At 46.8% G+C, this 22,899-nt stretch overlaps 2 protein-coding genes across 2 annotated transcripts in view; one reads left to right on the top strand and one right to left on the bottom strand.

The window, feature by feature from the left end:
• Positions 1 to 6,089: 6,089 nt before the first annotated feature.
• TEKTL1 (tektin like 1) lies at positions 6,090 to 13,767 on the bottom strand. Its single transcript, XM_077121903.1, has 7 exons — positions 13,121 to 13,767; positions 11,973 to 12,077; positions 7,809 to 8,007; positions 7,158 to 7,324; positions 6,954 to 7,049; positions 6,750 to 6,863; positions 6,090 to 6,338 (listed from the first exon to the last, which is right to left on the bottom strand). The coding sequence occupies exons 1-7, from the start codon at positions 13,688 to 13,690 to the stop codon at positions 6,090 to 6,092; spliced, it is 1,500 nt and encodes a 499-aa protein (XP_076978018.1). The 5' UTR covers positions 13,691 to 13,767.
• Positions 6,202 to 22,899, top strand: part of SLC1A6 (solute carrier family 1 member 6) — a 54,248-nt gene continuing 37,550 nt past the window's right edge. The window contains exons 1-2 of the mRNA XM_077121904.1: positions 6,202 to 6,258; positions 19,597 to 19,668. The gene's annotated coding sequence lies outside the window, so the exon portion shown is untranslated. The remainder of the gene's footprint in view (positions 6,259 to 19,596; positions 19,669 to 22,899) is intronic.

Here is a 22,899-nt window from a genome sequence, read left to right as displayed (position 1 = left end):
ATATAAATTGATAAAGCGTCTTGACTCTCAAGAGGGTCCATTGATGGGATACTAAGGGCTTCTAGGACCTGAGAAGCCAGAAGTAGCAATGTTTATATGAAATCAGGTCTTCCAAATGCTGGCCTTACATACTTCTCCCCGTGAGCAAGAAGTGGAGCTGCTTCTGCTGGGGGCAGGTTAAATGATGTTACACAAAAGCGTGTCTTTTTCCACGGGGGGGGGGGAGTTTTTAGGTAGGGCTTCCTTTCCTCCTTCTCTCCTTCCCTCCCATCCTTTTTTCCTCCTGCCCTCCCTCTCTCCTTTCCTTCTATCTGTCTTTCCCTTTTCTTCTTTCATTCATTTCTTTCTATCCTTTTCCTCCCTTCTTTCCTCTTTCTCTCCCTCCCTTCCTTATTTTTCTCTTCCCCTCCTATTTTCAGTCTTTTCTTCCCTCTTACATTTTTTTAACTGCTTATTATTCTATGCAAGGTGGAGATAATGGAGAAAAGATAGATATGGCCTATCTTAACATTTGCTGAGCATAGACTAGTCATTAATAAAACAATCACATGAAGGAATACATAATGGGAAACTGAGATAAATACAGAAAGAGAAGTATGGTTCTTTAAAAACCTAAAGAGACCCAACCAGGACTAAGAGAAAAGGGGAGCCCTCTGAGGAAGAGACATGCTTGAATGGGAATTTTGTGGGCAAAAGAGTGGGATGGAGAGAGATTACACATGGACAAAAGGCCCTGTGGCTGGAGGGTACAAGTGAGAGGGAGGGTGGCCAGTGGTTGATGGCGGAGTGAGAATGGAGAGGGAGAGGGGGAGGGGGAGGGGGAGGGGGAGGGGAGGGGGAGGGGGAGGGAGAGGGAGAGGGAGAGGGAGAGGGAGAGGGAGAAGGAGACAGAGAAGGAAAGAGGGGTGGCTAGGAGATGGCCCTGGCAGGGCTGTTGTAAGTTTGGCTTTTGTCTCAAATCTACTCTTTTTCCTCCAAATGACATGAAATGGAATCTCTTACCTTGACCTCAAATCATGGCATATGGCAGCGTCAAAATTCAGAGAGGAACAAAGAGCTGTAAGCCCAGTCAAACTCACCCTAAAGAAGTTTTTCCCAACTCATAAGTCCTCGGGCTGGGCACTTTTTATGTCCCAGAGGGAGAGAAACTTTTTGGGAATCTGTTGATAAAAGGTTCAGTACTCAGAACCCTGACCCCAAAGGAAGGATAGCTCTCAAGCATTCTGACCAGTTGCGGAATTTCCCATCAGTTCAGTACGAGTCCTGACGGAAGAAAGTAACTTTCCAACAGCGACCTGTGTGAGGAAAGCAGGGAAGGGCGTGCAGGAAAAGAAAGGTTTCCAGATTAAGCAAGGACAAGGAAAGGAAGCATCTGGACTTGAACAAAACAGGAATCTGATCGACAAACTTGGGCCCTGACCGCTTCTCCACCCCCATCTGCCACCATCCTTAAAATACTTCCCAGCTTTTCAAATGCATTATGTGCTTTTTCTCTTGTCCCAGCACCTTTAGTCGGACTATTCTGTCCACTGGGAACATCCTTCTCGACTCTCCTTTTTAACTCGTCAGGCTCCTGCTCGTCTCCTGAGTTTTGTGTATCTGTCACATCCTTCTCTTCCCCTAATAGTGCCAGGCTGAGTGTATTATTAGCTCATTGAATTCTCCCAGCCCTATGAGGTAAGAACTGTTATTACACAACTTTATATGCTGGAGGAAACTGAGATTTAAACAGAGAGATTAAACAGCTTGTTCACAGTGTCCATTTTAGTTTCCTGGGGTTTCCGTAATGATTTATCACAAGCTGGGTTGGCTTAAAACAGCAGACATTTATTGTCTCAAAGTTCTAGAGGCCAGAGGTCAGAAATCAAGGTCTAAGCAGGGCTATGGTCCCTCTGAAGCCACAGGAGGGGATGTTTCCTTGCTTCTTCTAGCTTCTGGTGGTTGCTGGCCACCCTTGGCCTTCCTTGGCTCGCAGACACCCCACTCTAATCTCCGCCTCCATTGTCACAATGCCTTCTCCCCTGTGTGCGTCTCTGCCTCCAAATTTCCCCTTCCTTTAAGGCCACTAGTCATATTTTAAGAGCCCACCCTAACCCAGCTTGGCCTCATCTTAACTAATCCCATCTGCAAAGACCCCTCCCACAAAAGGACCCATTCACATGTAGCAGGGGGTAGGACCTCAACCCATAGCAGTCTCTCAACTAGTAACTGGCAGCAGCCGCGTTTGAACCAATAGCTGACTCCAATATGCATGCCGTTTTCCACTTTGTTGCAGCATCAAGGGAAGAGGGGTGCGGCTGGAGAATTACGAGCAGGGGCTGCTCGTGGCAAAATGGGCCTCTTTTTAGGCCACCTCAGCACTCAAGGCTTACTCCAGAAAACAGCGATAGTCCAGCCCCATTGTAGTTCTCACCAAACTGGGATATGATACTTTGCAGGGACATGTCAACGGTTGAGTCAATAGTTGACTCAGGTGATGAACTTGGGGGAGGTGGGAACAGATAGCTGCTTAATAAATGCTTAATAATGATTCTGTCTCCAGGGTTAGAGAGACAGAGGGAGTCCTGAATTTCTCCTGCTAACCCAGATGGGAACCGAAAGGAGTTATCTTTTCTTTCTTTCCTCTGTATTACTTAGAAGTTCTTTTCTTTTGTGTAAGAACACCAATATGTGGTTCCAGGACTAGAGTGAAAGCTAAGCAACCACTTGGGACCTAAACTTCCTTTATCTCGTTGTTCTGCCTCATCGACATATTGCTCTCATTTTGTGGCCCAAGATAGCTGCTCCCGCTCCATCAAAACATCCAACATTCCAGCTGGCTGCAAAGATATTCTGATACATATATCCTTGTATAATCTTCTCTCCTTAAGCAAGATTATTATTTTAAAATAATATTATTATTATTTTCAGATTAGAGCATTTTTTGGCTTACAGAAACTTCATGCAGAAAATACAGAGTTTCCATATACCCCCTCTCACACAGGCAGTCTTCTCCATTATTAAAATTTTGCTTTAGTGTGGTATCTTTGTTCCAATCCATGAAACAATATTATATTTGTGCTATTAACTTTTGCTCTACTGTCTACACTGTTGAAAAGTTTTATGTTTTTTTTTTTTGGTGTGTGTGTTAACATATACAACCTAAAATTTACCTTTCTGAATACACCATTCAGGGGTGTTAATTACGTGCATAAAGTCATGCCTCTATTCCCTCTTCCACTGCCACAACTTTTCCATCACCGCAAACAGAGCTCCTATACCCATGACACATTAACTCCCCATTCCCCTCCTCTAACTGGCCACTTGTAACCTGTCTTCTAGTTCCTGATTTATGAACATGCATTTTCTGCTTCTTTCATATAAATGAGTTCACACAATATTTCTCCCTCTGGCTTATTTCCCTAGTGATTTGCTTTTAACCAATAAATTCTATTGGTAAAAGCGATGGGACCTCACCACCGAGATAAGGTTATAAAAAGACAGTGACTTCTGTTTCGCTCTCTCTCTCCAGCTCGGCTCGCTGGCCGTCTTAGCTTGCACATTTTGATGGAGAGAGCTCTCCATGGGCAGGGAATGGAGGGCAGCCCTCCAGCCGACAGCCTGTAGGGAACAGCCCCTGCCTCAAAGGCGTGAGTTGAGCTTTGAGATGTCCGCAGTTTCAGCTGACACTTTCGTAGCAACTAGAGTCACTGAGAGACTCTGAAGCAGTCACCTATAGAAACTGTGAGATGACAAGTGTTGTTTCAAACCACTCAGTTTTTGGTTAATTTGTTACACAGTGATAGATAACTAATACCAACCCAAATTGGTTTCCTGGGGCTGCTGTAACAAATGACCAGAAACAGCTTATTATCTCACAGCCCTGGAGGTTGGAGGTCTGGGAAGAAAGTGCCAGTAGGGTGGCACTTCTTCTCAAGGCTCTGGGAGAGAAACCTTTCTTGCCTCTTCCAGCTTCTGGGGGCTCCAGTAGTTCCTTGGCTGTATCACTCCAATTCCTGCTTGTCTCAAGGACTTCTCTGTGTCTCTTCTCTGTCTGCCACTTATAAGGACATTTGTCATCGGACCTAGAATCCATCGCCATAATCCAGAATAGTTTCATCTCAAGATTCTTTACTTCATTACATCTGCAAAGACCCTGTATCAAAATAAGGTCACATTCAGAGGTCCCAGGGATTAGAACATGGACTTTTTTTTAATAGGAGTGGAGGAGGGAGGCACCAGTGAACCTACTACAAGGCCTAATTCCCACAAGTTGCTGACTCCTTAAGAGAAAGCAACATATTGCTGATTTTTGCAGTGCTGACCCTTACACATAATCACAGCAAGAAACTACTGTTATCCATCCATTAGAGTAATGAATAAAGTAAGCATAGTTTTGTGGGTTTTTCTTTTGAACGTATGTCAAATCTCAATTCTGAATTTTTTTTTTGCACTCTGTATGGTGGGGTCACATTGCATTATTTTTCCATGCGAGTATTCTGCTACTGCGGCACCATTTGTTGAAAAATTTTTTGTGTTTGTTTTTTTGAAGTGCATGGACTGGGATTTGAACCTGGATACGTTCTATATTGGGTTCCACGTGGCTGATTGGCTCTGCCAAAAAGATAACAATATTCATAAGGGCATATGCTCAATAATAGATCATGGGGTTTTTCTTTTTGGAGCTATGAAAATGTCCTAAAATTGATTATGGTAATGTAAGCACAGATTTGTGATTACATTGAGGGCCACTGATTGTATGCTTTGATTGGATTGTATGGTGTGTGCATGAAACTGTGTTAAAAAAAAAAGACAAAACAAAAAAAAAAGGGCTTATGCATTATTAACCTCAGGATGGAGGGCCGGCGTCTGGTTTGGTCAGTGCTGTATTCCCAGCACTGAACACATCCTCAGCATAGAACAATTGCTCAGAAGATACTTGTGGTTGGAAAGTGTGTTGCTTACCATATGCCCAGGGACCTGAGATCTTCTCATGGGGAGCAGGTAGTGATCGCACGTTGGTGTGAGAAGTTTTGTGAGGTTAGGGTGTCAGACAGACTCTTTACAAGAAACACAGAGGAGGAACCAAATGAGACCTGGATGGGAGATGCAGTCACAGCAGGCTTCCTGTAGGCGGCAGCTCCACAATGGCCTGCTTTTGGACTGTGTTGGCTGCCCTTGATCAACATGTGCACATGAGCTCTCCTCACTCCTGCACTTTTAGTACCTGGCATGGAACCTGGCACTTTGTGGGGGCTCGTAAATGGTGGATGAAGCATGTCATGAATTTTGATGGAGCAGAGGGATTTTTTTCCTTGTAAGAAGTAAATGGAGAAAAGGGCACTGGGGAGCAGAATAGACACAATCCCACCTCCCCACCAGGGTTGTTTGGGGTCTGGGAGAATAAATAGTCCCCTACTGGAGAGGATTGCAGGGGACCCTGCATCCTGGTTGGGGGGTGGGGTGGGGGAGTGTCAATAGGGACAGAAGTGTAGAGAATGAACTTTCATCTAAGAGTTAAGGATAGAGGGGAGTTTCTGTTTAGAGTGAAGGCTTTAGAATCAGAGATTAAAATTCCAGCTCTGCTATTTCCTAGCTGCATAAACTCGAGCAAATCGCTCAATCTCTGTGCCTCAATTTCTCCAGCTGTAAAATGGGAACAGCACTGATAGTAAGAACAGTTAACACGCATTGGCCTTCCCCGTAAGAACTCCCTCATCTTCACAGCAACCGCTGTGTTGAGTTGGGGGCTGTAATGGTCTCCATTTTACAAGTGGTGGGACTGAGGTTGGAGAGGGACGGCGACTCGCCCAAGGTCCCACAGCTTGAGAGTGGGGGAGCCTGGCTTGGAATCTGGCGCCCCCAACCCCTGGACTACGCTGCCGATAACGTCTTACAGCGCAAGTGCGGTCACATACAGTAGGCGCTCAATAAATGATCAGTAGTGTGACTTTTAAGTATCATTTTGCTAGAGGGCGCTGGCAGGCTGGATGGGTAGGGATGGGGTGGGGTGGGGTGGGGAGGGAGGGCCGGGCGGGCGGGGGGTCCTCCCCTTCCCGGGCCCAGCGCGCGCCGGGCAGGCCGGGTGGGGTGGGGTGGGGACGCGCGCGTCACTCGGCCGCGGCCCGGGCCTCGCCGCGCGGCGGCGTGCGCGGGTCCCAGTCGCTGACCAGGCGCTGCGCCTGCTCGTAGCACACGTGCGGGGGCCGCTGGCGGAGGCGCAGGCGCACCACGGCCAGGTCCACGTCGCGGCCGACCTTCTTGCAGTTGAGGCTCCAGGTGAGGCGCCTGCGCGAGGCGAGCAGCTGGCTCAGGTTCCCCTCCATGCGCGCGATGCGGCGCTGCAGCTGGTCGGTGCCCTGGACAGGAGGCGGGAGAGCTGGGACGGGGGGCGGGCGGACACCTCTGCGCCCAGTGGGCCCGGGAAGGAAGCCCCGGCGAAGTGGGGCTGAGACAGATGCTGCACCCGGGCGGGGACGGAGCGGGATGCATGGGGGATTGGGAAGCGCAGCTGCGCCAGGTGTGCGGGAAGGAAGAGCTCCCTTAGGGCAGGGCTCAGGGGGAGGGAAGGGGCGGAAACGGCCTGAGGGGATTAACCTGAGCCAAAGGTGGGCGTTCAAGGGCCCCGGTTTGGAGGGGGCTGAAGAAGAGGCGGACCCGGTGAGGGGGTCTTACCTGTGCCAGGTGTGCGGGAGGAGGAAGCCCGGCCAGGGAGGGCCCGTACCTGGAGAGGGCGGGTAGGAGCAGGGGGGTGACCCGGCGGGGCGCACCTGGGCGAGGCGCGTGGCCTCGGGGAGTTGGGTGCCCACGTGTCTTTGGTACACGCGAACGAGGGGTCTGTCCAGCTTCTCTCGCGTCTCCAGGTGCCATTTCGACGCGGGACCCTGGAGGAGGGAGGCGGGCCGAGCGGTGAGGCTCACCCTACCTGGGCACGCCCCGTCTCCACCCGCGCAGCGTCTTCCCCCAAGTCCCACCTTGATGAGGCCCCGGGTGATGTACATTTCCTGGTTGAACTTCGTGCACCGGTGGATAGTGCCTCTCATTAGCCCTAACGTCATGTTCATTCTTTCCTGCGGGGGTGCCGAGGGACGGGCACGTTGGAGGCACGTCGCCACGCCGCCCCCTTCTCCCTCGTGGGGGTCCTCACATCCTCCCGGAGCCGCGCCCGCCGCGCCCACCTGCAGCTCGCTGGTTTCGCGCATCTTCTGTGCCAGCGAGGCGCACACGCGGTCGCTCACGAGCTCCTGTTGCTCCCGGATGTCCGCTTCGTTTTTTGCCATTTCCACCAAAGTGTCCTTGGACTCGCTCAGCAGCCGCTTGGCTTCGTACAGAGCCGACGCGCACTCTGGGGGGCGGGCGGGGCGCGCGCGGGGCGCCGGGTCCTCTGTTCCCAGGCCTGGGCTTTCTGCGCCCCCCTTTCCCCATCTCCCTCCCCTCGGCTTCTTTTGTTCTCTGGTGGTGGCGGGCCCTGGGCCAGGAGGCCTTAACTGAGGGACGGAAGGATGGGTGGGAAGGAGTCCAGGAACCGGGGTGTTAGTGGGGAGAGGGTGACGAGCCTCTTAGGTTAGTTTCCATAGAAACAGAGGCTGAGACACGGATCCTTGTTCGAGCCAAGGGTGGAGCGAGCGGCAAGCAGGACTGCGCGGGAGCGCGGGGGGAGGAGGTGGGAAGCTAAGCGAGAACGTGGCCTCAGCCTTCAGCCTTCCCATTTGGTCGCCGGCAATTCCCCAGGGAAGAGGCCCCTGTGGACCGTGCAGGGATGGATTGAGGAGGTCCGGGTGGGTGCCAGCAGCTCTCGCTGTCGTGGGGCTCCGTCCGGTGGCGCCTACCTGGGGTATAGGTGCCCACGGGGTCTGGAGGCGGCGTTTTGTGTCCCTGAGTGCGCGGGGTGGGTGCGCGGGACACGTCCACCCAGGAGTGGCGGCCAGCCTGCTCCAAAACCTTGTCCAGCGGCTGGTTCATGAGATCAACAGCCTGGAGTCTCTCCTTGCAGCAGATGACTAGATTGTCCCGGCAGATGGCCAGGGCCTGAGGGGGGGGGGGGACGAGGGGGGGGAGGAGGAGGAGTCAGGGGAGAAGGCAGGTCGAGAGGTAGGGGAGGTGGCTGGAAGTGCTTTCTGTGCTGGGGGCTTGAGGCTTAGTAGCTACAAAGACTTTCAGCCTCCAAACTGACCCTCCTGTCTTCTGCCCCTGTTGTAGGCAGAAAGGAGTAATGTCAAAGTTGAGATACCCCCACCCCCCACCCTCCCCCGGCCCCCTTCATCCTCTCTCCCCAAGCCTTCAGTGACCCCTTGGAGGAGATGGTGGGCAGCAGATGCTGTTGGCAGATTCCCCAATCTGGGTGTCAGCTACTTGGACTCTTTGCCGGGTTCTGCTCTGGGACCCCCAGAAAGTCCTCCGTCCTCAGTTTACCTGTCTGTAAACCGGAGCGTTAGCACTGGCTATACCTTCATTGCCATACTCTTCCATTCTGCTCCTCAATTACATTCAAGGATTAACCCTCCCCCCAGGGACCCACTCTCTGCTCTAATCAGAATCAGGAGTCCTCTGCTGGCTATTAGACTCTCTCCTGGCAACATGTTCTCTAGAATCCACCCCCCCCCATCCAAATCCTACTTCTGCCACCCTTAAAATGAAGCATATTGCGTTCCTTTGATACTTACAGTGATTTAAAAACTCTGTCAAAACAATACATGGAGACAGAAGGCAGACTAGTGGTTCCAAGGCCTGGGGGTGGGGGGTGGGGGAAGGGAAGGGAAAGGCTGCTTAATGGGTATGGGGTCTCCTTTTGGGGTGATGAATATGTCCTGAAGCTGGATAGAGGTGATGGTTGCAAAACAAGGTGAAATGGACTAAAGGCCCCTAAACTGTTTACTTCAAAATGGTTAATTTTATGTTCTATGAGTTTTACCTTAATGAGAAAATATTTTACCTTAATGAAAAAGTACCTTAATGAAAAAATATACACACATGCAAAAAGCACCCCATCAAGATATAGAGTATTTTCATCATTCCAGAAATTGTCCTGGTGCCCCATCAGCACCCCAAAAGTGACTCCTCAACCGATTTCTACATTAGTTTTGACTGTTTTTTTTTTTTAAGTGGAAGGTAAACTGCATCTTAATGTTTTTTGTAAATAAGGTTTCATTGGGACACAGCATATCCATTCCTGTACGTATTGTCTCTGGCTGTTTTTGTGCTAAAATGGCTGAATTAAGTAGTTGTGACAGAGACTGTATGGCTTGCAAAGCTGACAATATTTACTCTCTGGCCGTTTGAGAAAAAATTGGCTGAATCTAGAACTTCATATAGATGGAATTCTACAGGCTGTACTCTATTTCCAGTCTCTTTCACTGATATCTTGGAGATTTATCCACATGGCTAAAGGTGGATTGAAAATATCTTTCATTCATTAATTCAAAAATTCAACAAAGCAAACAAGATTGTTATAGATCTAGGATGTTAAATTTAAGATGCATTAAGAAAATACTGGAGAATATGCATGCTCATAGAGACAGAGATTACAATACAGGTTGCCGGGGGTAGGGATCAGAGAGAATGGGCAGCTAATGTATAACAGGTGTAGGATTTCTGTTTGGGGAGGTGGGAAAGTTTCAGCAATGGGTGGTAGTGAGGGTAATGCAATATAATGTTGGATGGTTACGTTGTATAAAAGTTCTACAAGAAAGAAAGAAAAAGCAACTAAAGAAACAATGGCAGTTATGTGCAATACATACATGATCCTGGATGCAGTCTGACAGGGGCAGAATAAAGTCTCCAAAGGAAATTATTGGTACATATGAAAAAGTTGGAATATCTTTTGTAAGTTTCGTATCCATATGAAGTTTCCCAAACCTGATAACTATTCTTAAGGTGGTTACAAAAGTGAGTGTGCTTGTTCTTTGGAAATGGGCATGGCCATATTAAGTGTTCAAGGAGCAGGGTGTATACAACTTACAATCAAGCGTTCAGAAAGTGGGTTGATAAATAGACAAATGGATGGATAGATAGAATGATATGGGAAATGTTCAAATTGGTGGATCTGCGTATCTGGGGAGATAGTGATATGGTGGAGTTTTCTTTATGGGGTTTGTATAACTTTTATAACAGTCCTGTAAGTTTGAAAGTATTTAAAAAAACGTAAAAAGTGCATCAAGATCCTACTATGTGCTGTTGCTAGGTGATGGGAATACAGCAGTGAATAAAACAGATCCGCTTTCTTCTTCAGGTAAGCAGTAGAGTCAGTATGTGCAGGCAAGTTTGGCAGGGAGTGAATCAGAGAAATGAGGTATTAGCTGGAGGGGCACATTGGATCAAGAGTTCTTTTCTTTTTTTGTTCACTGCTGAGGAGGATTCAGTAGAGAAGGGAATGTTGATGATGCCTGAGAAGGGGGAGAAGATGCATTGGAGATGGAGAGATGGACTTGGGTTTTAAAATAACAGCGACATCCCACTCTGTGCCATACCCTGCGTGGTCAGTGAGTAGATGGATGGTAGACAGGACTATAGGACTGACAGAGGAAACGTGAAGGTGGTTCCTTTTGGTGGCTTCCATGTGTTGGGATCATGCATTGAGCATGAGGGAGGAGTAGAGAGTTGGAGAGGTTTGAAGGAAAAGAGATGGTATGAAGGTATTGGGTGATGGGATGGTCAACCTTCCAGAAGCACATAGTGAGATCCATGGGAAACTAGTGAGTGCCGGTTTGAGGACTGACTTCATAATTTTAGGTGGAGCTTGTCTGCTTGTTGGTCAGCATTCCCCCCCCCCCCCCAGTGATATCCACCTCAGACCCAATCCAGTAGGCTGGGACTCGGATTCTAGCTATGTCTGTCTTTTCCCACCTCCCCGTTTCTCTTTCTGTCTTTCAAGAACCATCCTCTTGGGTCTACTCTCAGAGCCCTTTTCTTGTCTGTTTCAGACTTTCTGAAGATTTTGTCAGTACTCACAGATTTAAAGGAATATGGCTGTGGCCTGGGGGGTTGTTGTGTGAGCACAGGTGAAATTCAGCACCACGGACAGTAGAGCAGCCCCTAAGGCTCCTCCCCCTGAATGTAATGTCCAGGAGAGGGCAAAGTCAGGTAGGTTACCCCAATGCCAAGCATGGTGCCTGGGACACCAGAGCACAGGATTAATATTTGTCAAATGGATGAGGCAGAGGCATGCCCAGGTTAGCCAACCCAGTGGCTCCCTGAAATCTTGCTGTTATGGGTTGAGCTGCGTCTTCCCCAAAGATATGTTGAGTCCTAACTCCTGGTCTTGTGAGTGTGACCTTATTTGGAAATAAGGTCTTTGAAGATGTGAAATGCCAAGGACTGTGGGCAAATCACCAGAAGCTAGGGAGAAGCAAGGAAGAATCCCTGTCCACAGATTTCAGACCTCTGGTCTGCAGAACTCCAGAATTGTAAGACAATAAATATTTCCACTCTTTTAAGCCACTGTGTCTGTAGTACTTTGTTTAAGCCTGAGGGAACAAATATACTTGCTGCTCTCCTATTTTCATTACTGCCCTGATAAAGAGATCTTGTTGCAAGAGCTAAGGACACAGTGAAGGCCCGTCTCTGGCTGGAGCCGAGAAAAGGCAGGGCACACATTAAGGTGTAAAGAGCTAGATTCAAGACACCTGGGCTAAGACCCTAGTCCCACCACTGGTTAGCTTTGTGTCTTGACTGAGGAGGGTGTCTCTTTCCCAGCCTCAGTTTCCCTATCTTCAGTACAGGGATGATAATTTCTATTTCATGGGAGTATTTAAGAAGTTAACTCAAAGACTGCACAGGGCTTCACCCAGAGTGGACGCTCATTGTTAATTTAAGGGACGTCACTCAGAGCCTTGGTTTTTTCATCTCACAAAGTGGAAATTGGGTGAATGTTCAGGTCAGTGTGGTTAGATGTGTGGGTTGAGGGATCTGCTTTTGCTGCCATCTCCAAGGTCAGATTGCCTTGCCAAGGATCCGCCCACCCCAAGCTCCCAACCTTGGCCCCAGACCCTCCCAACCTTAAGCAGGGCTTCTGATTTTTCCATATCTCGTTCCATCTTCCTCTTCATGGCCTTTAGCTCCTCTTTCTCCCATGTAAGAATATGGTCAGCTTTGTCAGGGACCTAGGTCAATAAGGAGAGAGCTCACCTCACCTTCAGGGAGGGGGGGTATATTTCTCCCCCTGGGGCAGTATGGGGGTGCCCAATCTCATGAATGATGTGTTGGAGGGTGGAGCTGGGGACACTCTCACCCATTTGGGGGCTCCCCCCGCCCCCGAGAAAGCTTTATCCCCAAAGCTCTCACTTGGGGGAGGTCTTATCCTCTGAGGAGTGGGACTGAGGGCTTCTCCCTTTTTTAGGCAGGAGCCCAGTGGGCTGGGATGGAGGGGACACACTTTGGGCATCTCATTCTCTGCAACTGGGGGCCCCGTCCTCAGAGATGGTCTTATGGCCTTCTCCCTGGCTAGCGGTGGAGGTACCTCATCATAGTAATGGGTTTGCCTTTTGTGTGTTTGTGGGGGTGTCTTTATTATTTGGATCTAGGAGCCGGGGTAGGAATTCCACCCTGTGCATGGGGTCTCATCTCTCCCCAGGGAGGCTGGATAGTTGTCACCTTTTGGACTGAGGTTGGGATTTCACTCTAGAGGGTTTCAGCAGGGCTGGGACTAGGGGTCTTGCCCTTTCTCCCTGGCTGGGTGTGGGGACTGGGGTTTATAGACAGGATCTCTTCCTTTCTCCCCAGATGAGGCCTGGGCGTGGGTTCTCACTCCTGGAGGCCAGGGGGTTGGGTCTTTTTTCACATTTTGGGGACAGTTTAATTTGGGATGGGACCAGGCTGTTACCTGCCGTTCTCAGTGAGATTGGGTGGGGAAGCCCCTGGAAGAGTCTGGCTCTGTAGCCCTGGGGGGTCGGGTGGTGGATTTATTTTCTGGGATGGGCTTTGCAGATTTTACTTGTTGGGACGCATTTCATCCAGACTCACTAGGGCTCCCACCCTTTCCCCCTGTCTGGGAGCCGAGACACTCATCCCTGGGTGTCTTCATTTCCTTGTACCCTTGCCCCCTGGAATTAGGGATGGGGGATTTTCACTATCGTGCGAGTTTTCCCAGGCTGTACAGGCTGTACCGGGGGAATTGGGACCTTAATCTTTGCAGGTGGGGTCCCACCTTCTCCGACTCCGGCCTGTAGCCCCGCAGCTTGACGCTCTGGCGGTTGATAAGCAGGCCCTTGCGTACTTGGCTGAGCCTGGCGTCCGTGGCCTCGCGCTGGCGCAGCAGCCTCCCCAGCTGTCCATTGACCTGGTGCTGCGCGCGGCCGAGGCGGGCGGCGGTGAGGCGCGCCCCGCGCGCGTGCGCGTGCACCACCTCGGCCGTCTGCAGGGCGCGCGCGTCGCGGTGCAGGGGCAGCGGCAAGCGGGCGTGCCACGCAGGGGGCTTCATCCTGCTCTTCCATAGTGTGACGCCCTCGCCCGGCGGTGGCTGCTCCACGGTGCCGCCACCTTTGAGCATCTCCACGCGGAAGCGCCAGGGCTGGATGTAGGCGGCGCGGCAGAGGTGGTGCGCCACGTGCGGGTCCAGCACACTGTCCTTAGGTTGCCACATGGTCACAGCCTCCTGCCCGCAGCGGTCCGTCAGCAGGTGCGCTTTCTGCGTCTCGGCCCGGGCCTCGTCGCGCCATGCGGGAGCTCCCACGCGCGTGTCCTGGCCGCGCTCAGCCGGGGGTAACACCACAGGCATGGTCCCTGACTGGTGCCCTGGCTTGGCCCGGGACTTCTAGCCGCACACAGCTCCTTCCTTGGCCTTCAGAGCGAGTGGAACTCTTTGGAACCACTGCCATGGTGACTGGGGCAACAAAACAGACGTGAGGGCGCGTTCCAGGGGTGGGGGAGGGGGAAGGAAGGGGTGAGGCCTGGGGTGGCGGTGGATGGGGTCATTGCTTTGGGGGCCTGCATTTGTGACTTGGAATCTTGGCTCCTTGAGAGAGCCACCCTCCTCTAGCAGTCTCTGTCTTTGCTGCTGCTCTTTTTTTAAAACTTTTTATTTTGAAACAGTTGCAAAAATAATACAAAGCCCACACAGAGAACTCCAACACACACCCCTTCCCCAGATCTGTAGATCCCCTAATTTTAACACTTTGCCACATTTGTTATATCATTTTCTCTCTCTGTCTACTTATTCATCCATCCACCCATCTGTCCATATCTTTCTATATATTCATCCACCCCCTATCATCTATCTATCCATCCATCCATCCATCCATCCATCTCTCTATCCACTCATCTGTTCATCTGTCCATCCATCCATCCATCCATTCATCCATCTCTCTATCCACTCATCTGTTCATCTATCCATCCATCCACCCATCCATCCATCCATCCATCCATCCATCTACCATTCACATTTATCATCTCTCTCTCTCTCTCTCTCTCTGTTTTCTAAACATTTGTGAATAGGTTGTGTACATCATGCTGTTTTTTTCTTTTGGGTGCATGGTCCTGAAATCGAACCCGGGTCTCCCGCATGGGAGGCGGGCATTCTACCACTGCACTACCCATGCACCCGTATCATGCTTTTTTGAACACATAGTACTTCCATGTGCATTTTAGAGGAACAAGCATATTCACTTATGTAACCACTTTAAGCATAGTTTTCAAGTTCAAGAAATTTAACATTGATGTAAAGCCTTCATCTATATACCAATTTTTTGTCTGTCCCAATAATGTCCCTTCTGTTTCTTCTTATCCCCACTGCTCTTCCCTGAGCTGTTTCCCACTCGAAGCTTTGGCCTTACTGTTCACTCTGCATAGAGGACTCCTAGCCATGTCCAGCCCACGGCTGTCTCCTTCTCAGTCTTCAGAACCCAGCTTTAGTGTCATGGTCTTAAACGGCTTCTCTTAGACAGTGCCTAACTTAGCCCCATTCTCTTTCCTCTTGCCGGATTTTTAGTGCAAGCCACAGAAAAGGAAAAGATGGCTTTGTAGTCAAAACCACAATAAAAAAAATATAATAAGATACACAGTGGTCTTCAAGATGTTATGACTACATTGTAGAATTCTCAGCTGCCTTTGCTGACCCCAGAACATTTCTGCTACTGTGGTCACCAATTAAATCAGTTCTCTGTGGCTCCTACTCCTTTGTCCTTTTAGTTCCCAGGGTCTGGGGTGGCTGCACCTAATTGGCTGAGCCTGTGTCGCATGGCCATGCCCTTGTTGCAAAGGAATCTGGGAAAGTGGGTAATGACTGAACTTCCTATTTCTAAGGAGGGAGAGGGATTTGGATCCCACCAAGACTCATATGGCACAGAATTTACCCAACATAGGAAGCAGTATAGGTAACATAAAATTAGCCATTTTAGCCATTTTAAGTGTACAGTTCAGTGGCATTAATTCTATTTACAATGTAGTGTAACTGTTCTAATTTGCAAGCTGCCAAAATGTGATATAGCAGAAATGGGAATGGCTTTTAAAAAGAGAAATTTATTAAGTTGCAAGTTTATCAGTTCTAAAGCCATGAAAATGTCCACATTAAGGAGCCAACCAGAGGTTACCTTCATTCAAGAAAGGCCATGAAGTTCAGGGTTTCTCTCTCAGCTGGAAGAGCACATGGCGACATCTGCCAGCTTTCTCTCCGGGCTTCTTGTTTCAAGAATCTCCCCCAGAGGTATTTTCCTTCTTCATCTCCAAAGGTCTCTGGTTGCGTGGGCTCTGTTGGTTCTGATGGCTCTTTTTCCAAATGGTTCCCTCTTAAAGGGCTCCAGTAAGCAACCCCACCTTGAATGGGTGGGGATGCATCTCCATGGAAACCATGTATTCAAAAGTTACCACCCACAATTGGGTGGGTCACATCTCCATGGAAACGATGAGGAAGGTTCCACCCAGCAATATTGAATAAGGATTAAAGGACCTGGCTTTTCTGGGGTACATAAATAGCTTCAACTGGCATTATCCATTTCCAAAATTTTTCATCCTGGCAAACAGAAACTCTGCTTCTGTTAAGCAATAATTCCCCATTCTTCCCTCCCCCCAGCCCCTGGTAACCTCCAGTCTGCTTTCTGTCTCTATGGATTTGCCTATTCTAGGCATTTCATAGAAGTGGACTCCTACAATATTTGTTACTTTGTTTCTGACTTGTTTCACTTAGCATAATGTTTTCAAGGTTTATCCCTGTTGTAACATATATCAGAACTTCACTCCTTTTCATGGCTGGATAAAATTCCATTGTGTGTGTGTATCACATTTTGTTTATCCATTTTCCCATTCATGGGCACCTGATTTCTTCCACTGTTTGGCTCTTGTGACTAATGCTGCTGTGAGCATTGGTGTACAAGTATCTGCTTGAGTCTCTGTTTTCAGTTCTCTTGGATTTATTCCTAGGGGTGGAATTTCAAGAGCATTCGGTAATTCTGTGTGTAAGTTTTTGATGATAGTGGTGTTCTTTACTTGGGCCTTTGGTAGGCACCTCAAACTTAACAGTTCCAATATCAAACTTTTGATTAGTTTCCCCATTTTCCTCCTCTGATATTCCTTAACTTGATAGTTTGCCTGTCATCCATCCCAGCTGCTCCTTTAGAAAACTTAGGGAGCTTCTTTAATTTTTCATTCCTCCTCCAGTTCATTAAATGTATTCTCAGTCTGATGACTTTACTTCCTTGCTATCACCACTCTCGTTCCCACTGTCATTTCTCACTTACCTGGTATGCCTGTTTGAATCTGTTGCGGACTTCAGAAAAGCCATGTCCTTTAATCCTCATTCAGTATTAGGAGGTGGGAGCCTGTCTGATCGTTTCCATGGAGATGTGATCCACCCAATTGTGGGTGGTAACTTTTGATTAGATGGTTTCCATGGAGATGTGTCTCCACCCATTCAAGGTGGGGTTGCTTACTGAAACCCTTTAAGAAGGAACGGTTGTGGAAAAAGCTTCAGAGCCATGAGAGCCCACGCAGCCAGAGACCATTGGAGACAAAGAACAAAAACAGCCCCTGAGAGAACTTCATGAAACAAGAAGCCTAGAGAGAAAGCTAGCAGATGTTTCCATGTTCACCATGTGCCTTTCAGTTGAGAGAGAAACCCTGAACACCATCGGCCTTCTTGAACCAATGTATCTTTCCCTGGATACCTTAGATAGGACATTTCTATGGCCTTGCTTTAATTTGGACATTTTCTTGGCCTTAGAACTGTAAACTTGCAGCTTAATAAATTCCCCTTTTTAAAAACCATTCTGTTTTGGGTATATCACATTATGGCAGCTAGCAAACTGGAACACCTGGTGACGTCGATTGAATCACGTCCCTTACAAAAGCACATTCAAGTCCCAACTCCCTGGTCCTTTGTGGGTGGGCTCATTTGTGAATAGGCTGTTTTAAGATCTTCTTTAGAAGAGGGCAAATTGAATCAAGGAGTCCCTTAATCGGCATGATTGGAGTCCTGATAAAGCAAAGCAAATTTATTTGCAGACAGTCAGTAGAATTCAGAAACCAGAAGAATCCAGAGAAGGAGTGATTACCTTGTGGCAGAGGTGGAGATGCAAGTCAGGGGACCTCAAGGATTATGGGGAGCCATCCTCAGAATGCTACAGCTTCTGGGAGAAAGCATGGACTGTGGAGACTTAATGCTGGACTTCTAGCCTCCAAATCTGACCAATTCCTGTTGCTCAAGCTAAACAGTGGGCAGTGTTTATAATAGCAGGCCTGGAAAGCTAAGACATCTGGTCTTCCTGCTTCTCTCCATCTTGCCTCCTGAAATCCATTTTCCATACCACAGCCAGAACAATGTTTTAGAGTTTAAATTAGAGCCCTTCATTTCCTTAGTTAAAACCTGTTTTAGTTTGAAAGCTGCTGGACTGTGATATACCAGAAACAGAAATTCTCCTTTTAAAAAGAATTTATTAATTTGCAAGTTTATGAGGTCTAAGGCTGTGAAAATGTCCAAATTAAGGCAAAGCTGTGAAAATGTCCAATCTAAGGCATCCATGAAAAGATACCTTGGTTCAAGAAGACCAGTGATGTTCAGGGTTTCTCTCTCAGCTGGGAAGGCATATGGTGAGCTCTGCCAGCTTTCTCTTCAGTGGCTTTCCTGGGGCTCTGTCCATTCTGTGGGCTCTTTTGGGCTTTCATGGCTCTAAAGCTTTTTCCAAAGTGGTTCACTCTTAAATGGCTCCAGTAAGCAACCCCACCTTGAATGGGTGGAGACACATCTCCATGGAAACCATCTAATCAAAAGTTGCCACCCACAATTGGGTGGGTCACATCTCTATGGAAACAATAAAAAAGCTCCCACCCAGCAATATTGAATGAGGATTAAGGAATTTGGCTTTCTCTGGGGTACACAACAGATTTAAACTGGCACAAAACCCTTCAGTGAATCTCACTGTACTTATAATAAAATCTAAGCTCTTTACTCACAAGGGTTTTCATGATCTGACTTTTCTCCTATGACTAACTCATCTTCTTTGCCCCATCCCTGGTCTTGCTCATTATGCTCCAGCCCCTCTGGACATCATTGTGTTCCTGTACCATGTCATAATAGTTTCTGCCCCAGGGCCTTTGCACTTGCCTTTACACTTTAGATTGGTGTAAAGTGGTTTTCCCTGTGGTTTTTGCCTTGCTGGGTTCTTGGTGTCCTCCTGGGAGGTTTCACCTCTTGGAGTTCCTTGACTACTCAAAAGTAGCTGTCTCAGTATTGCCTTTCCTTTATACAGTATCTTTATAGCACTCACCACTTTTGGAGAGTATCTTGTCCACTTTTTAAAGACGTTTTAAAAAAAAAACTTTATCATATAACATGTATACAAAGCAAAGAAAGAAAAAAGCAGTAGTTTTCAAAACATTCTTCAACAAGTAGTTACAGGACAGGCCCTAGAGTTTGTCATGGGCTAACATACCATCCTCTCAGATTTTTCCTCCTAGCTGTTCCAGAATGTAGGAGCTTAGAAGAAATAAATATTCTTTTTATCATCATAATTGACTTGCTTTTCTTTTTTGTGGAAAATAGCATATATACAAAAAAGCAATAAATTTCAAAGCACAGCACAACAATTAGTTGTGGAACAGATATCAGAATTTGGTATGGATTACAATTCCACGATTTCAGGTTTTTAATTCTAGCTTCTCTGAGATGCTGGAGACTAAAAGAAATATAATGATTCAGCAATCACATTTGTTTATTAAACCCTACCTTCTCTCCATAGAAGAACAGAGAACACATAGTTCTCTGTGTAACTCCACCATCACCTCTGATCTTTCCATCCCTCTCTTTAGGGGTGTTTGGGCTAGGGCTCTTCTAACTTTTTTCATGTTGGAAAGGGCTGTCAGTAATATGGGGTAAGGGGAATGGAACTATCTGATGTTCTGGAGAGGTTGGGCCCTCTAGGTTTCAGGACTTATCTGGTCCAGGGGCCCATCTGGAAGTTGTACATTTCTGGAAAGTTGCTCTATGTCCACTTTCTTTTATTTGCCTGTGGTTATTTCCCCTCTCTACTCTGGAAGAATACAAGGACCTCGAGAGCAGGAAACTTGCTGATATTGTGTCCTCAGTCCCTAGAACAGATCATACCAGTTAGGTCCTCAGTACATGTGTCATGGAAGCATGGATGGGCTGTAATCATTTTATTTTTGCTTGTCTCTTTTGTCCATCTTCCCCATCAGACTGAGGACTTCGTGAGTGCATGGGCTTTGCCTCTCATATGTCACTGTATCCCTGCTCAGACTGTGGTCATAGTGAGTACTCAACAAACATTTATTAAATGAATACATGAGTGAATGAATGGACAAGTGTTTCCTTGTTGGATGAGTAAGAGGTGCAAGAGGGAAGAAGAAATGGCCCTGACTTTGAAAAACCAAAGGACCATTCAATAATGGGGCAGTGTAAGATGAATAAGTCAGAGGTTCTCAGGCCAGACATGCTGGGAACCCATTTTTGAGTTACTTAGAGTCACCAGGAAGAGATGGGAGCAGGCAAACTGTGGTGAGGGGACTTGCATCAAGGATTCTGGGGATATGAAAATTAACAAGTCATTAGCCACACAATCAGCCTGAATCCAGAGGAGTCTGGCTCAACCAATATTCATGAGAATCATGATGAGGTCACGATTCTGGAACCCAGTGATCTGGGTTCAAGTTATTATTCTGACACCAACTGTATGTCTGTAGGGACCTTGGGCCAATTACTTAGCTTCTCTGCCTCAGTTTCCTTATCTGTCAATTTGAATAATATGTGTGGATCAAATGAGTTAATGTAAAAAATGTACCTATAACCATGGCTGGTGTAAAGTAAGCATTATGAAAGTGCTTACTTATTGTTTTTAATAATTGAATGAACAAATGAAGAAGTTATTCCAGAACCAGGATGTGTTGAGAGAGTCTTACAGAGAACCAGGAGAGACACCTCACTTGGGGCACCGTTCTGAACTCAAGCCATTCACCTTTGTTCATGTAGAGTTTCTGCTTTCCCATGGGAGGATTCCATTGGGCTCATTTGCCCCCAGGTATATGGGACACCTCTATGTTTTAAAAAATATTTTTACTGACATATCTTCATGCTATTGCGTGAAGTCCATCCAAAGCATACACAGTGGGTCACAATATCATCACATAGTTGTGTATTCTTCACCATGGTCATTTTTTAAAAATGTATTTTGTATTATCAAAATGCAAACATTCTTAACATGCAACATTTCATGTATGGTGTACAATCAATGCCTTACAATATCATCACATAGTAATATATTCATTACCATGATCATGTTTTAGAACATTTGCATCACTCTAGAAAAAGAAATAAAAAGAAAAAAAGAAAAAACTCACACATACCGTACCCCTTTCCCCTCCTTCTTATTGACCACTAGTATTTCCATCTACTCAATAGATTTTAACCTTTGTTCCCCCTATTTTTTCTATACCCCTCATCACTCCCTTTCATTGTTCACTAGTATTTCAATCTACCCAATTTATTTTAAGCTTTGTTCTCCCTATTATTTATTTATTTTTAGTCCATATTTTCTACTCATCTTTCAATAACCATGATCATTTAAAAAACATATGCATCACCCCAGAAAAAGAAGTATGAAGAAAAAAGAAAAAACCCATACATCTCATAACCTTTACTCCTTCCTCTCATTGACCGCTAGTATTGCAATCACACAGTCACATTGTAAAAGCTATATAGTTATACAGTCGTCTTCAAGAATCAAGGCTACTGGAACACAGCTCAATAGTTACAGGTCCTTCTCTCCAGCCACTCCAACACACCATAAACTGAAAGGGTTTAATGCATAAGAGTAACCTCCATATAATCTATCAACTCTGAAATATGTCAGCCACTGAAACCTTATTTTGTTTCATTTCTCTCTCTCCCCTCTTTTGGTCAAGAAAGCTTTCTAAATCCCATCATGCGGGGTCCCAGATCATCCTTGGGAGTCATGTCCCACATTGCCAGGGAGATTTACACCCTGGCATTCATGACCCACGTAGAGGGGGAGAGGGCAGTGAGTTCACCTGCAGAGTTGGCTTAGAGAGAGGGGTCACATCTGAGTAACAAAAGAGGTTCTCTGGGGGTGACTCTTAGGCATAATTATAAGTAGGATTACCTTCTGCTTTGCAGGAATAAGTTTCATAAGGGTGATCCCCAAGATGGAAGGCTCAGCCTATTGAGTTAGTTGTCCCCACTGCTTGAGAAAATATCAGGGATTCCCCAGAAGGGGAAATTTAATATTTCCTCCTCTCTCCCCAGTTCCCCAAGGAGACTTTGCAAATACTTTTTTATTCTTGGCTCAAATTACTCTGGGATATATCAGTGGACAAACCAACAAGATCTCACTCCCTATTCAAGATTCCATGTTATTATGGGGGGGGGGGGTACCTCTACTGAGAAGCATTTGTGCCAAGCCATTCAGGAGACACCCGAGGAAGCTTTCTTTTGTTGGACCTGCACTTTGACTCCAACATGAGTCTCTGATGGCATCCATCAAGGTTGTTAATGGGGGCTGTCATCTGTCCCATTCTGGCTTTTTGTGGGTTTAACCCATTCATGCCAATGCCCTCCTAGAGTACAGAACCACTCCATGAGCATTTGAAACAGGATACATTGACCACTTTTCATCTTCCCACCCCAGTTTGACTCTCCATATCAACTTCCAAAACTCAACTCCCGCTCCTGACTTTGGTACTCCTTTGGACACTAGAGAAAAGCCACAGTCAAAAGATTGACAGGTGTCTGGTGGGAAACATAGCAGAAATGCAATGAGCTCTCGTCTCAAGAAGTTCAACTGTGTATGGCTAACAGAAATGATGGAGTTAAAAAAAATGCCACAGAAACACTTATAAACATAAGCCCCAGGGTGGGCAAAATTTTTGCTATTCTTCTAACTCAAATACCTAAAATATAAGCTAACAACTAAGCTTGTTTATGGTATGAAAGTAACATATGCATATTTTGTAAAATTTGCAAAATACACAAAAACATAGAGAAGAAAAGAATCATCTGTAATTTCATGATCCAGAAATATCTATTCTGAACATGCTCATAATTTCACATTAGCCATTTCTCTAAATCTCTCTACCTATACCTACACCTTATCTATTCCTGTATCTGTATTTGTGCCTGTATCTGTGTCTATACATGTACCTCTATCTAATCAATATATCTCTCTATCACGTATGTATGTATGTATATATGTATCATCTAATATAATGTCCTAGTTTGTACATTTCTCTCCTCCCAACAAACAGAAGATGAAATATTTCTAACTCAGGCCAATTGGAAATTATATTTCTTTGTAAAACTAGCTCTCTGAGTTTTAAAGTGAAGGGGAGCTTTATAGAAATTCCTTTTTTCATGTATCTTTGCTGGGACCACCTGTTCTATATAGTAAATAATATCAAAGTAGGGAGTAGAATTCTGCCCTTGGGTTAGAGTGATATTACAGGATGCCCAAAGAAGGCAGGAAACCC

The sequence above is a fragment of the Tamandua tetradactyla genome, chromosome 11 (genome assembly GCF_023851605.1).
Source record: "Tamandua tetradactyla isolate mTamTet1 chromosome 11, mTamTet1.pri, whole genome shotgun sequence".
Classification (NCBI taxonomy): domain Eukaryota; kingdom Metazoa; phylum Chordata; class Mammalia; order Pilosa; family Myrmecophagidae; genus Tamandua; species Tamandua tetradactyla.
This window is presented reverse-complemented; position numbering and strand designations above follow the sequence as displayed.